This window comes from Styela clava, chromosome 8, assembly GCF_964204865.1.
Source record: "Styela clava chromosome 8, kaStyClav1.hap1.2, whole genome shotgun sequence".
Lineage (NCBI taxonomy): Eukaryota > Metazoa > Chordata > Ascidiacea > Stolidobranchia > Styelidae > Styela > Styela clava.
Window position 1 is genome coordinate 351,939 of NC_135257.1, and position 12,080 is coordinate 364,018.

General features: G+C 34.1%; 1 protein-coding gene across 1 annotated transcript; it reads left to right on the plus strand.

The window, feature by feature from the left end:
- Positions 1-1,888: 1,888 nt before the first annotated feature.
- LOC120346212 (uncharacterized) lies at positions 1,889-7,626 on the plus strand. The gene is made up of 10 exons (XM_039415905.2): positions 1,889-2,175; positions 2,546-2,832; positions 4,123-4,252; positions 4,412-4,582; positions 4,893-5,047; positions 5,282-5,376; positions 5,789-5,933; positions 6,464-6,569; positions 6,781-6,956; positions 7,296-7,626. Exons 1-10 carry the CDS (start codon positions 2,118-2,120, stop codon positions 7,497-7,499), a joined length of 1,527 nt encoding a protein of 508 aa, XP_039271839.2. The 5' UTR covers positions 1,889-2,117; the 3' UTR covers positions 7,500-7,626.
- The last annotated feature ends 4,454 nt before the right edge of the window (positions 7,627-12,080 follow it).

Consider the following 12,080-nt stretch of genomic DNA (forward strand, 5'->3'; position numbering starts at 1 on the left):
ACAATCTAACGTTTCTTGTACGTTTAAATTATAGATGAACCATTGACGGCACAAATCACGCACCAGTATCGATGTGTGCTGCTAAAAATCCCATAGCGTAATATGATGATTGGTATATCTAATTATTGATAAACGGATTTAGTACAACAATAACAAACTTGTCAATCGTGGCTCAATATAATTCCCTCCAATGCCGAGCACATGATTGAAGACACTGGGACACAGATAAAGAAATTATTTTCAAACACAGTTACATCTTACGAAAACTGTAAAATATTCACCAAAATGATTTAATTTTTAACAATATATGTCAATGTGGCGAAGTCTAATTATTATCAGAGAGGCTTCCAATATTAATTCCGGAGTATAACATAAATGTTTAAAATTTCAAATTTTTTAAAATAATAAAGGAAACGAATTTTTATTGCAATGAAACAGTTTTATAATTAACTCAACTCATTCATTAATAATTGATTAAGGGCACAGCGAACGAGATTCGAAACAAGTCAATTTTTTCAGCATTTTGCAGCAACAAAAAAAATTAATTAAACAAAATGCAATTTAATATTATTTCGAAAACCTGCAGTCTGATATCAATTTGAATACGGAAAAAATGACGCACAGCGTGATTAACATGCGTCCTCGACGTATAGCAAATTAGGAACGGGATAATGAAAATTCCCGATGCATTCTTCACTACAAAGGTGTACCTATGTAAAGGCATCGGTCATTCTGTCGATAATCGTATTGGTATGAACGTATGGGTAAAAATATACTGATATTTATGATAAATTCAGCTCTTTCATCTTACATAGAATGTGTTGAAGCATAAGTTAGTATGAATATTGACAACTGAAATTATTTTTGCCGTGGAAAAACTGCGTACGCTACATTCTGCCCCTTTAAACTCTTTATAGTAAGTATAGTGAGTGATTGCTCTTAAATGAATGAACAAATATGTATTCCACCATGTATAATAGCCGGTTCTCTATGAGTTTTCTTATCGAGCATCGCGATATCCTTGCTCATAACGAGAGATGAGAACTATCTTTGCATACGTACAAAGTTAGATTACAATTCAAGTTGCAATTAATTCAATTATTTTAACGAACCGTTAGCTGTGACTCTCGTGACACACTATTTTATGCATTTGAATCACAAATATGAATTTTGAATTACGCGTTCTCGTTTTCTGGGATATCTGTTGTCACGTACACTCAAGAACATTGGATATATATTGATGTGAATTACATATTAGTAGATTATCGGTTATATCGGCAATTTAAAATGTCGGCATATCGGTATCACCATCCGATCCGCATCGGCAAAATGTGATATCGGTACCGACGGTACGTCTCTATACTTTTTGCGTCACTACGTAGAAGAAAGACGAAATGTCACTAGAATAGCATAGTATTACATTTACATGGTATTCTGTTTAAAACTAGTTGCATTAGAATGAAAGCGCAATAGACCACTTTGAAACGTAAATATTAAAATATAAAACTTTCACCTAACCCTAATTAACAACTTTTTTTTATTCTGAGCGTTGGCGGAGTTGTTTTATTGTCGGGGGCTTTGTACAAAATATCCAAATATATTTTTAAACTTCAATTCATTTCAGCTACAATGCATCAACAACATTGGAAATAGTATTTATTTTGTATTCGATGGTATTTTCATTACTTGAACATACAAATTAATCGCTTTTAATTAGAAGAAATGTGATATCACCACATTGACCGCAATAATTAGTATATAATTTGGCATCAGAAATGGAAATAACGCCACTCGGAGATGATCGCGATGTTAATAATTATTTCATTGCGTAAAAGAGATCATAATTGAGGACAAATGTTATGTTAGGTTACGGCAGATAATTTTCCGTAAGTTGGTATTAACCGGAGTTGCCAATTGTATTAAAACCATTAGTTGGAAGTTATTACTAAGGGTACTATTTAAGTGCGTCATAATTCATTGAAGCAAAAATCGCAAGGATATGAGTCGCATTGCACCTTGTTACGTCGAGTATTAGTTCTAAAAACTGAAGAGCGTGTTGCATACAAGTTGTAGTTTTTATCTTGTGTTGCATCGATAAAAACGTTAATATTATAAAAATGAAATGTTTTACTCTGTTTAGCGTGCTGCTTCTTCTAGCGACGGGAAAGTGTCAGAGTGAGTATAAACATTTTTATTTGTTCGGAATCGGTGATAAATAATACTAGAATCGGTCAAGATAGCATAGAGCGGAATTTACATTCAAAGTATATATTATATAAAGTACACCTAGGTTGTTGTTGTTTTTAATTTGATAATTGCTTTATGGGTTCCCTCAAACTATTCCGAGCGCCGAGTCAAACAATATGTATTGGCGTCTTCGGCATCAATGCTTTAATAATAAATGAAACAAGTTCAGTATAAACGTGGACTTTCTTTGCCTCCAGTTATATGATTGTAAGTTTTCTCAATGAAAATCTGAATATTACGCATCATGTAAGGAATGATATGATAGATTATAAAAGTATTTTTATTTTATGTCTACCAGAACCAACTTACTACATCGAATCAGATGACAAACCACCTAGAAGATTTGAAGCGATTAGACGAACAGTAATCAGATTAACAAACAAAGGAGACAAATTTTTTGTTCATCCCGGCCTGACGAAAGAGGATGATACGTTTTCGTTTGAATCTGTAAAAACGCCCGGAGAATATCTTGGTGTGACAAAAAGACAAAGATTGGCCATGTTCGAATTTGATGACAATCCAACATCTAAACAAAAGAAGTCTGCTACATTCAAGGCAAACCCCGAAAACAAAAATCCGCACAAGGTACGGTTTTATAACAGTAAATAAAGGTTTAATATTTGCGGCATAACTATATGGACGCCGTCATAGTGCCGTCAGGTAAGGCTGAATAAAGAATACTTCATATGCAGACGTGTTTAATTTTAAAAAAGACAAAAAGAAAGTTGAGCATGCTATATATTTAAAGTACTGCATAAACATGAAACAATGAATAAACAATAAACAAAACATGAAATAAAGAAACACAAAAGGCGTGTTGGATCGGAGTATAACTCAACTTGGACGTGAAACTTTCAAACGAAATATGGCGATAATTTATCTCATATATATAAACATTTTCAATTAGACTATTCCAACAAACAAAGCCCTCCACGAATAACTTTTATTCTACCTACGTACTTGTTTGGGTTTGTTCACAAAAACACTTATTACATGTCATGATATCATTAAAATTGTACAAATTGCTTTACACTTAAGTAGTAATTTAATATCACTAACAAGTGATAAAAAGCGTGATAGGAATAAATGTGGTATAACATTTGGTAAATGTTCTAATTAGTTCTCACTAACTTATTATCTACATTAATTGATTGATCTATGACGGCATGTTGCAAAAATTTGCATCAGTTACGCCGAGTGTAGTATTCCCTTTAAGATAATGACAATGTAACACGTTATCGCCATCTTGTGGTTGGCTGCAAAACCTACTATTCACACTTTGACTCCAATAAATGTTCTGCTTCTCTCTAATAAATAATGAACATTCAAAAATTTTAAATAAAATAATTAAATTGATATAAAAATTTAAGTCCAAATACGAAAGCTGCTCACAATGTTCTCTGATCATGCACATAGGACGAACGATCTTTAATGTGAACTGGTTTCTGTAATCTAGTTATGTAATACACAGCAATCCGACTCCGGTCAACTAACATATTTGATTAAGCTTATATATCCGTATTTTACTCTTTATTTCTAAACTAAGAATTCATGACAAAACGCCTATCCAGTATTGCCTTCTGTAAGGTACATTATTATTACAAATTTATTCAAAGTTCCTTGGTGTATATTTTCTTGAAATCGAGACACGTCCCGCGCCCATAGATTTCAAAAACCAATATTTGATATATTAATATTAGTAAGTATTAGATAAATAATGTTATGATATAAATAAACAAGTAAATATTCACCAAACAAAGTAAAAAAAGCATTCAATTAGTCTGATGTCTACGGCATTCTGTAAAGTATAGGTTTGGACTGTTGTCCAGTATCAAACCATGAAATGCAATTGAACTCAATTAATCAATTTTTAAGGAATACGTCAATTTTGAATCAATTATGAGTCGTGGGACATACGTCGGTAATTTCGGAGATCGACTACTCTTAGTTCACGAATGGTGGCTGGGCAACGAAAAAGTAACGACCAGCTTTATTCTAAAACGTGGTAAGATTTTTTTTTTGTTTTTATTCTAATATATAACCTAGTGGTCATTTCACTTATTAACCTCTAGAAACAAAATTGAATTATGTGAATCCCTAGAACTGATTTATTATGCTACTTAGTAAACGAAAATTTTATTGCTGTGAACACTTAACTTATCAGCTGATGGAGAGGATGAAGAACCGCCAACAAAAATACCAATCGATTGGTCCCAATGTTCTCGATCCTGCGGTGGAGGAACTAGATCAGCAACAGATCCTAATTGCGACAAAACTGACCTAAAGAACTGCCATAAAATTTTTGAAGAGTGCAATACTGATCCTTGTTCTGAAAGTGAGTTTCACTGTGTACAATGCAACTATCAGGATAAATTGGTGTTGCATTATTTATTAACACGTTTATGGGATGTAAAACCATAAGCTTAAGCTTATATGTTTAGTCTAGCGTGCTATTTGCGTTAATTCTTCGAAGTAAGCTAACAAGCTTCCAATTAAAACTCTAAAGCTAATTTTCTCTATTTCTGCAAGGAAAAATGTTCACAAAAATTCAACTGTAGCAAAGAGTGAATGTGTCATTGTTTTGAGTAGGGGAATAATTTTGTCATTTTCATATCGTATTTGATAAACTGTTTTCATATACCAAGTATCCACTTGTCCAACGCAATACAACTTCCGGTACATGGATAAAACGTCTTGCTGTAAAAAGTCAGGTGCAGAATCTTGTGGAGCAAATGGGCAAGATATAACCCCGAGAATTATAGGAGGTTATAAAGCAGAAAGTAATCGATGGCCGTGGATGGTGAGATCGTTAATCATAGTATTAATAAACTACAAAAAATGTGCTAATAATAATTTCGAAATCCGATCCCCGCATACTGCTAATAAAATCACAAAAAATGCAGCTTTTTGAGATTATAGTCTCTACATTATTTATAATATTATTGCTACAAATAACACAGTCAGTCAAATGCAGCATTATGTGTTAAAGCATATATTTTATCAAAGCATTAAATTTAGAGTTTTCATTTCTCAGACTCTAGTTGATGTAGAAGAAAGAAACGGAGTGTATTCGTGTGGAGGAACATTGATCAGCAGAGAATGGGTTGTGACTGCAGGCCATTGCTTGAGGTAATTTTCCATAATTTACTTGCCACAAAAGTTACAAATCTTTTCGAATGCTTCCAAAAATATATTATAACCGAAATTTTCTTTGTCCCTCTGTTACAAAATAAAAATACAAAACGTAGTTAGTTAGAAGTTAGAAATGGGAAATTATTTTTGCCTCAATTGTATTTCGTTACTGATTCACAAATACAAAACATCACGGGATTGCTGATACGTGGCAACATTTTTTTGCTAACTGCCTTTCCAACAGAGAACTGTTATATCAGTACCGAAAACATGCTGCGGTATACTGCATAATCCGAAACAAAAAAAATGGGAAGCAAACTGGGTTTCGAAAGACTTCTAGAATTTATATCGGCTTTGGTTACTTCTATAATTTGCAACTACCTTTCATGCATAGTTTTTAACGTTTCAGAAATTCTGATGGGAGTAACATGCTACTAACTTTTGGAACGAACAACATCAAAAACCAGTCGCCCGATACACAGAAATCCGGAGTTCAAAAAGTCATTTTGCATCCGGCTTACGAGTTTCCCAAAAACGATCTGGTTCTGCTTCAGGTAACCATTTGGGACTAAGGAACCGTAAATAATATAATGATAAATAAAGAATGAAAAAAAACTGCAATCATTGACTAAATACTATATGGTGTCCCTGGGGGTCGATTGGAAAAATGGTTGGCAAAATGCACTAAAAACGAATATTATTCTGTTGAAGATCTGTTGATCAATTCCAAAAATAAGCCAATATATAGAATACTACAATATGACATTCAAAAATAAATTACGGGATTAAACGTATATCACACAAACTCATTTTGTTATGGCATAAATATACATTAGACACTTAACCATCTGAATTTACAGACTTAAGAATTTAGAGACATAATAAGAGCTTCATTAACTGCTTATCGTATAAATCAATGACCCGGTACCTACCTGTAAAAGGATGATCATCAATCCACTAACTGCAGAAACAGTTTTACGGCTAAGAATTTTACTCAAACTACACTGAACTCATTTTATGAATTTAGTCAAACTTCAATTTACCTAATAAATATAATAATTATATCTTTTCAAACACTAAATAGTTGAAGAAACCTATAACAATTACTCTTGCTGTTGCACCTTTGTGTCTGCCAAGAGGAGAAAAACTGGAAGTCGATGCCAAATGCTACGCAGTTGGTTGGGGAGTAGGTAAAGTAATTAATAGCAGTTACCTTTTTCGCTTAATTAATGACTTGTTATATTTTCCTGTAAGTAATTGATTCTTGGTCTATGATCAGTTTAATATTTATATGCATATCAAATACCGAGTATAATATGATTTTGACACTCTAAATTGAAATAATGCAAATTTTTTTAAAGTTACATTAAAATTGATTGATTGATTTTTTTAAAAATTCAGCGAGTGTAGAAAATATTAGAATGCGGATGGGCTCAGATGAATTGATGGAAGTCGGTTTGAAGAATTTACCAATGGGATTTTGTCATGAGAAATATAAGGGAACTGGTTACGAGCAATATTTAACAAAAGAAACTCTTTGCGGTGGATTGATAAAAGGGAAAGCTGATACCTGTTTGGTAATTAGTCTGTTATATGACAGTTTTTCGTTCTTTAAATAGGTTGCATGCTACCCTGTAAAACTAAAATTATTACTGGTGGGAAATGTTAGTCGATTACGTATCAATGCAGCAAAACCAGCTTTCCATGTTCTACAATTTAATGCAAATGCTAAAATCACATGTACTTCAAAGTCTGAGATGGCTCAATTTATTGAACTAACGGTTATTGATTTGGACTTCGAATCTATTCCTATTGAATAATCAACAAAATTAAACATTATAAACTAGCTAATATTTTTATTTAATGCAATTTAATGTCTTGGTTATGTACATACAATGCACAATACCTATTCACAGGGTGATAGTGGAGGACCTCTGATGTGTCAGAGATGTTCGTCATGTTCTTGGTATTTGGCGGGTGTTACTTCCTTTGGACCAGAAGATTGCGGTCAGAACATTGCACCAGGAGTGTTCACAAATGTAGTCGAGTACGAAAACTGGATTGAAAGTCATATTAAAAGCGGAAATGACACGACGACGTTTGCCAAGTGCAAATTGTAGAGATTATTTTAATAAAATGGGAAAATAGATTTCAATGTTCTACATCAATCTTATTTTTTGCATTGTTGCGATCACATTTCCCAATGATATGAACGTTCTTGCATTAAAAGGAATGAATAATCTTTGACGCCGCCTTTCACGAACCACATTGGCATCTGCGGGCTATACTTTGTCAAGATACCACACGCTGTCGAAGTCATTCAAGGCATATAAGCGCGCATTTTCGTCTGCCTGTCTCGTTTGGTTCATTTGGTGAAATGCTATTGATAACAAGCCAGAAAACATCTGTTTTTCAGTAAATGGTTCAAGAATAGAGCAAAATGGTGTTTGAAAAGGCGTATGAATTTATGTCCTTCTCCCTCAGGTTCCCCTTGGCTACGCCATTATCAACTGCTACTGCTCCCTTTCCGTTTTTATGCTGGACATCCTCAGATTAGCAGTTTACTTGCAACAACCTTATGAGCACTCAATTATGCACCAGTCAAGGTCTCCGCCAGACATTAGTTGATAAACTCAATCAGTCTGTAGAAATTCTATACAGCAGCCTATATCCAGACTTGTCCATGGGAAAAGTCCCATGGGGTGATATGGGATGGGACAGCACACGTAGATATTTCCCCTGAGAGACGTGAGGCACGAAAATCGTATGATTTTCGGGGAAATGCTGGTAAAACATTTCTTTATGGATTTCGTGTCCATATATTTGAGCCTAGCTCTCTTGTTAGTTATGAAGAGCAAAATATATTTAGCATTATAAATATACTTCGTGAAGGGGCTGATGGACACATATATAATAGTTAGCTAATTTTAACAACTTTTATTGAATTTTATACCAATGGGAATACCATGGTATGGGATGGGACCGGCATAATTGCTATGCTAAACGTTTCCCTATGAATACACTTCCCCAGTTGGTTTCCGAAACAAAGGCTGCCGAACAGCAAAAAATTAACGGAAACGTAACAATTGAAATTTAATCAACCATTCAAAGGCCATTTTCAAGCATGGTCGTGAACATTGATTCGTGTTCGTAAGGTCAGTCGTCATTGGTCAAATTCTACTCTGTTTTTGGAATTTAGGCTTGAATCAAGCGGCCATTTCGTCTTATCATATATATATATATATATTCTACAGAGCAAGCAAATCTTAGTAGATATATATAATAATGAAATATGGCGCGAAAATCTTCTCGCTATATGGTTGTTAACAACCTGCGACATGCTCAACGCACTCTTGATCTGGGGTCTCCAACACGCTGCAAAGCAATTCTTTAAGGCCCGCGTCATGGTTAAGATTTTTCCACAAAAAACTAAAATAGTAAAATGTCAACTATGAGTAAGTTTTACGTGTTATTTAAAATCAAGAGTCTGACCCGACAAACTGTGAAAAGGAAAACAAAAATTTCCCTCTGTTATTCCACTTTACCATGTTCATATTTTGGCGCTCCGAAAGTATGTTTACCAATATAGAGGTAACTAATTTTGTTTGCTTATTTTACATCAAGTTGTGTAAAGGGACTGAAGACCATTCACTTGTCTGACACAGACAACTTCCTAACTCGTTTTAGATCTAAAATAAGGAAAATCGGAATAAAATTATAGCCTAACTCTGGCCTGGTACACACACTACGGAAGTACCCATATTTTACTCTATTTTAAGAATTAAAATGTAAATTTAATAATTTCATTTCGAATTTTTTAGTTGATCGTTGTGTCCGAAGACAGGTTTGCAAGTTAATTGCACACTCACGTTGCATACTTGCGATGTTTGGCAGTACTTATATTTTCGAGCAGTTTTTTTTAACAATGAAAGTTACCACCAAATCAGTCCTCCGCACACGACAAACGGACGGACATTTGCATGCTGTCTCAAGACTAGCAAAATAAGTTTATCACAAAACGCAAAATAAGATTATCACTGCTACAAAACAGTGCCAAATACCCAGCACAAGTAAATGAATAGGATTCATGTCTCGTACGGTGATGTGAGATTCAAGTGCAATTTTAACAAATACATCCAGATTTCTTTTGTTATTTTTGTGTATCAATTTTGTACCTAATTTGTTGATTTGGGGCCCGCGTCGTTAATAAAGTTCAAAAAGTAGCCCATGACATATATATTAGTTGGAGACTCCTGCTCTTGATAGTATTGATTGGTTGCTGTTATGAAAAAGTACTACGCTATCCAACCTCCGACTCAAGCACGTCTGAAAAGCCAGTGGAGAGTGAAATCCCATTCAAACAGAGTGTTTTAATTGTGCTACCTGATTTACACTTCACTGGTTATGTTGAAATACCAACAGTTTCCCATACTAATAGCTCTATACTAGGGATATATCTTTGACCAGAATTGAGTTTACACTAATTATTAGATTCGTGGACTATGAGTATTTAACCGTTTCGGTTGAAATTATATAATTTCCAACTTAGGCGTCCAATCATCCCTATCCACTGTCCGATAAAACACGTATACATAGACGATCGCCTGAATCTTTTGGTTTGCTCAGAATAGATATAATTTAACACTGAAATATGACCATTCTGATGAGAACTATTAATACTTATACACCAGAATTACCAACATTTTCCACAGGCTGCTAAGTGAAACACTCATTGGTCGGAGCATTTGAGTCGGCCAGTTTCTTTCTCATAATTATCAGAAACTTGTAAACTGTTACGTAGAAATAAGGTTTGTCAAGCATGTGCCCTGGCATGTCGTCCTTTGCGCACGCCCATTTTTTGCTTCCCTGGAACACAAAATAAGCGCGGTTTGGATATATATTATGTATAAAATAAATTTTAAGTATTTTGCTAGGCTTACTCTACATCAGGCGAGATTGACGTGTTGGCTACACTTGTTCTAATCTAAACGATTAGAATATTTTCATAGCAACAGTCTATCATCTGCACTGAGTGCAATATTCTGAAATAGTAGATAAAATGCAGTTTTAATTTTGCGATTGATATGTTAATTTGGAAGATGCTCAGGTATATTGAATTACGCTGCTTTGAAAAATATATTCAGTCAGTTTATTTAGTTTGTAAATTTTTTAACTTGAAGTGTTTCAACTCTCTTCATTTCTTTTAAAAAATTATTTGACCTTTTCATACTTACAGAGAAATTTGAAAGCCAACATTAGAAAGAATTTATTAAATATGTAACATCATCATACGTGATTTAAACACCCTCATGTGACTAAAATGCCTTTGTGCGATCATCTCGCCTCAACCATGCACGCTTATTAGAAACAGAGTATCTTCAAGAAATAGATGATCGGACCGATCAAAAACTACAAAAATTCTTTTAAACTAACATACTTACATTTATCTTCTTCATATTTGTACACGCCCCTTGAATTATAGCTTTTCTTGAGACATTAACCGTGATCCGTCTGGGAGTTGAATTCAACTTATTCCATCTCATCCGGCATTTATAAAATCTCGAATTTAAAGAACTTACTTTTATGTTTGTGACTGTGAAAAATAATTTTTAAAAAATTGCATTATAATTCTGACATTATATGCTGTACATTAAATGTTCCTAATATTGCTGGAATTGTTGACGGTGGTTGCAAACGGACACAATATTACTTTTGTACACCGCCTTACAGTTTACCCATGTGATTTTCACTAAAGACAAGGCTAAACGAAAACACCATTGCTGGTTAGAGACCATGTAAACAAAGTGAGGTACTAATTGAAATAATTATTTGTTAAATTAGTAATCGAGAACAGTCTTATCGTGGCCGAGATTGGGAGATAAGACACGCACAACACTTGTATCTGTTGATATCTCTGCTGAAGAAATAAATTCATATATAGATCTTAGAGTGTCATCGTTTGGATTTAGTTCTACATTTAACACTGTATCCGCTTTTAATTAAATACTTGCGACCTTCAAAGGAGTCAACTTGTATAAAAGTAGGTAAGTCGACTGTATCATTTTATTTTTATTAAGTACATGATTGGAAAGTGCCATGGGTTGTGACTTTATAACGTGTCACGTAGACATTGTTTGGATTGGCTGTTTTCAAGTTTCACGTTTGTGTGTATTATCGGAAGTTCATGGGAACGATGTTCTAGGGTCAGTGGCTTCAGTATATGCTGTGATTAAGATTAAGACCAGTGACTAGTTTTACTATTATAAATCGCAATTCAGCAAACTACATCCGGAAATGTTTATGCTGAATGGCAAACAACGAAAACCCTCACACAATAGCCCACTCTCTTCATTTCGCATCTGCTTTAAAAATCGTATACCAACAAACATTGAACATTGACAATATTATCTACGAGTAGGGGAGCTTTTCAAGTGGTACGCGAGCTGAGTCGAATTATTACAACAATTAATCTTTCAGTTGGTTAAAATATGCCGGCAACACTTTATCTTTCTACTGTACGTATTCGCTGAGCGTTTATGGATGTTTTCCCAACTTCAGTTTCCTTGTTTATTTCCGTAACTATAACCAATCAGCAATAAGTCAATAATGACGCAACAGGTAACAATTGCAATTTCTGCAACCAGTCGCTCAGACAATTCTGTCGCCCAAACAGATATTCAAGCATAGTTGCAAACATTGCC

Coding starts and splice junctions, on each gene's coding strand:
- LOC120346212 (XM_039415905.2), top strand. CDS start 2,118: ATGAAATGTTTTACTCTGTTTAGCGTGCTGCTTCTTCTAGCGACGGGA. Junction 5,048..5,281: donor GTAATCGATGGCCGTGGATG/GTGAGATCGTTA, acceptor TTCATTTCTCAG/ACTCTAGTTGATGTAGAAGA. Junction 5,934..6,463: donor ACGATCTGGTTCTGCTTCAG/GTAACCATTTGG, acceptor AACACTAAATAG/TTGAAGAAACCTATAACAAT.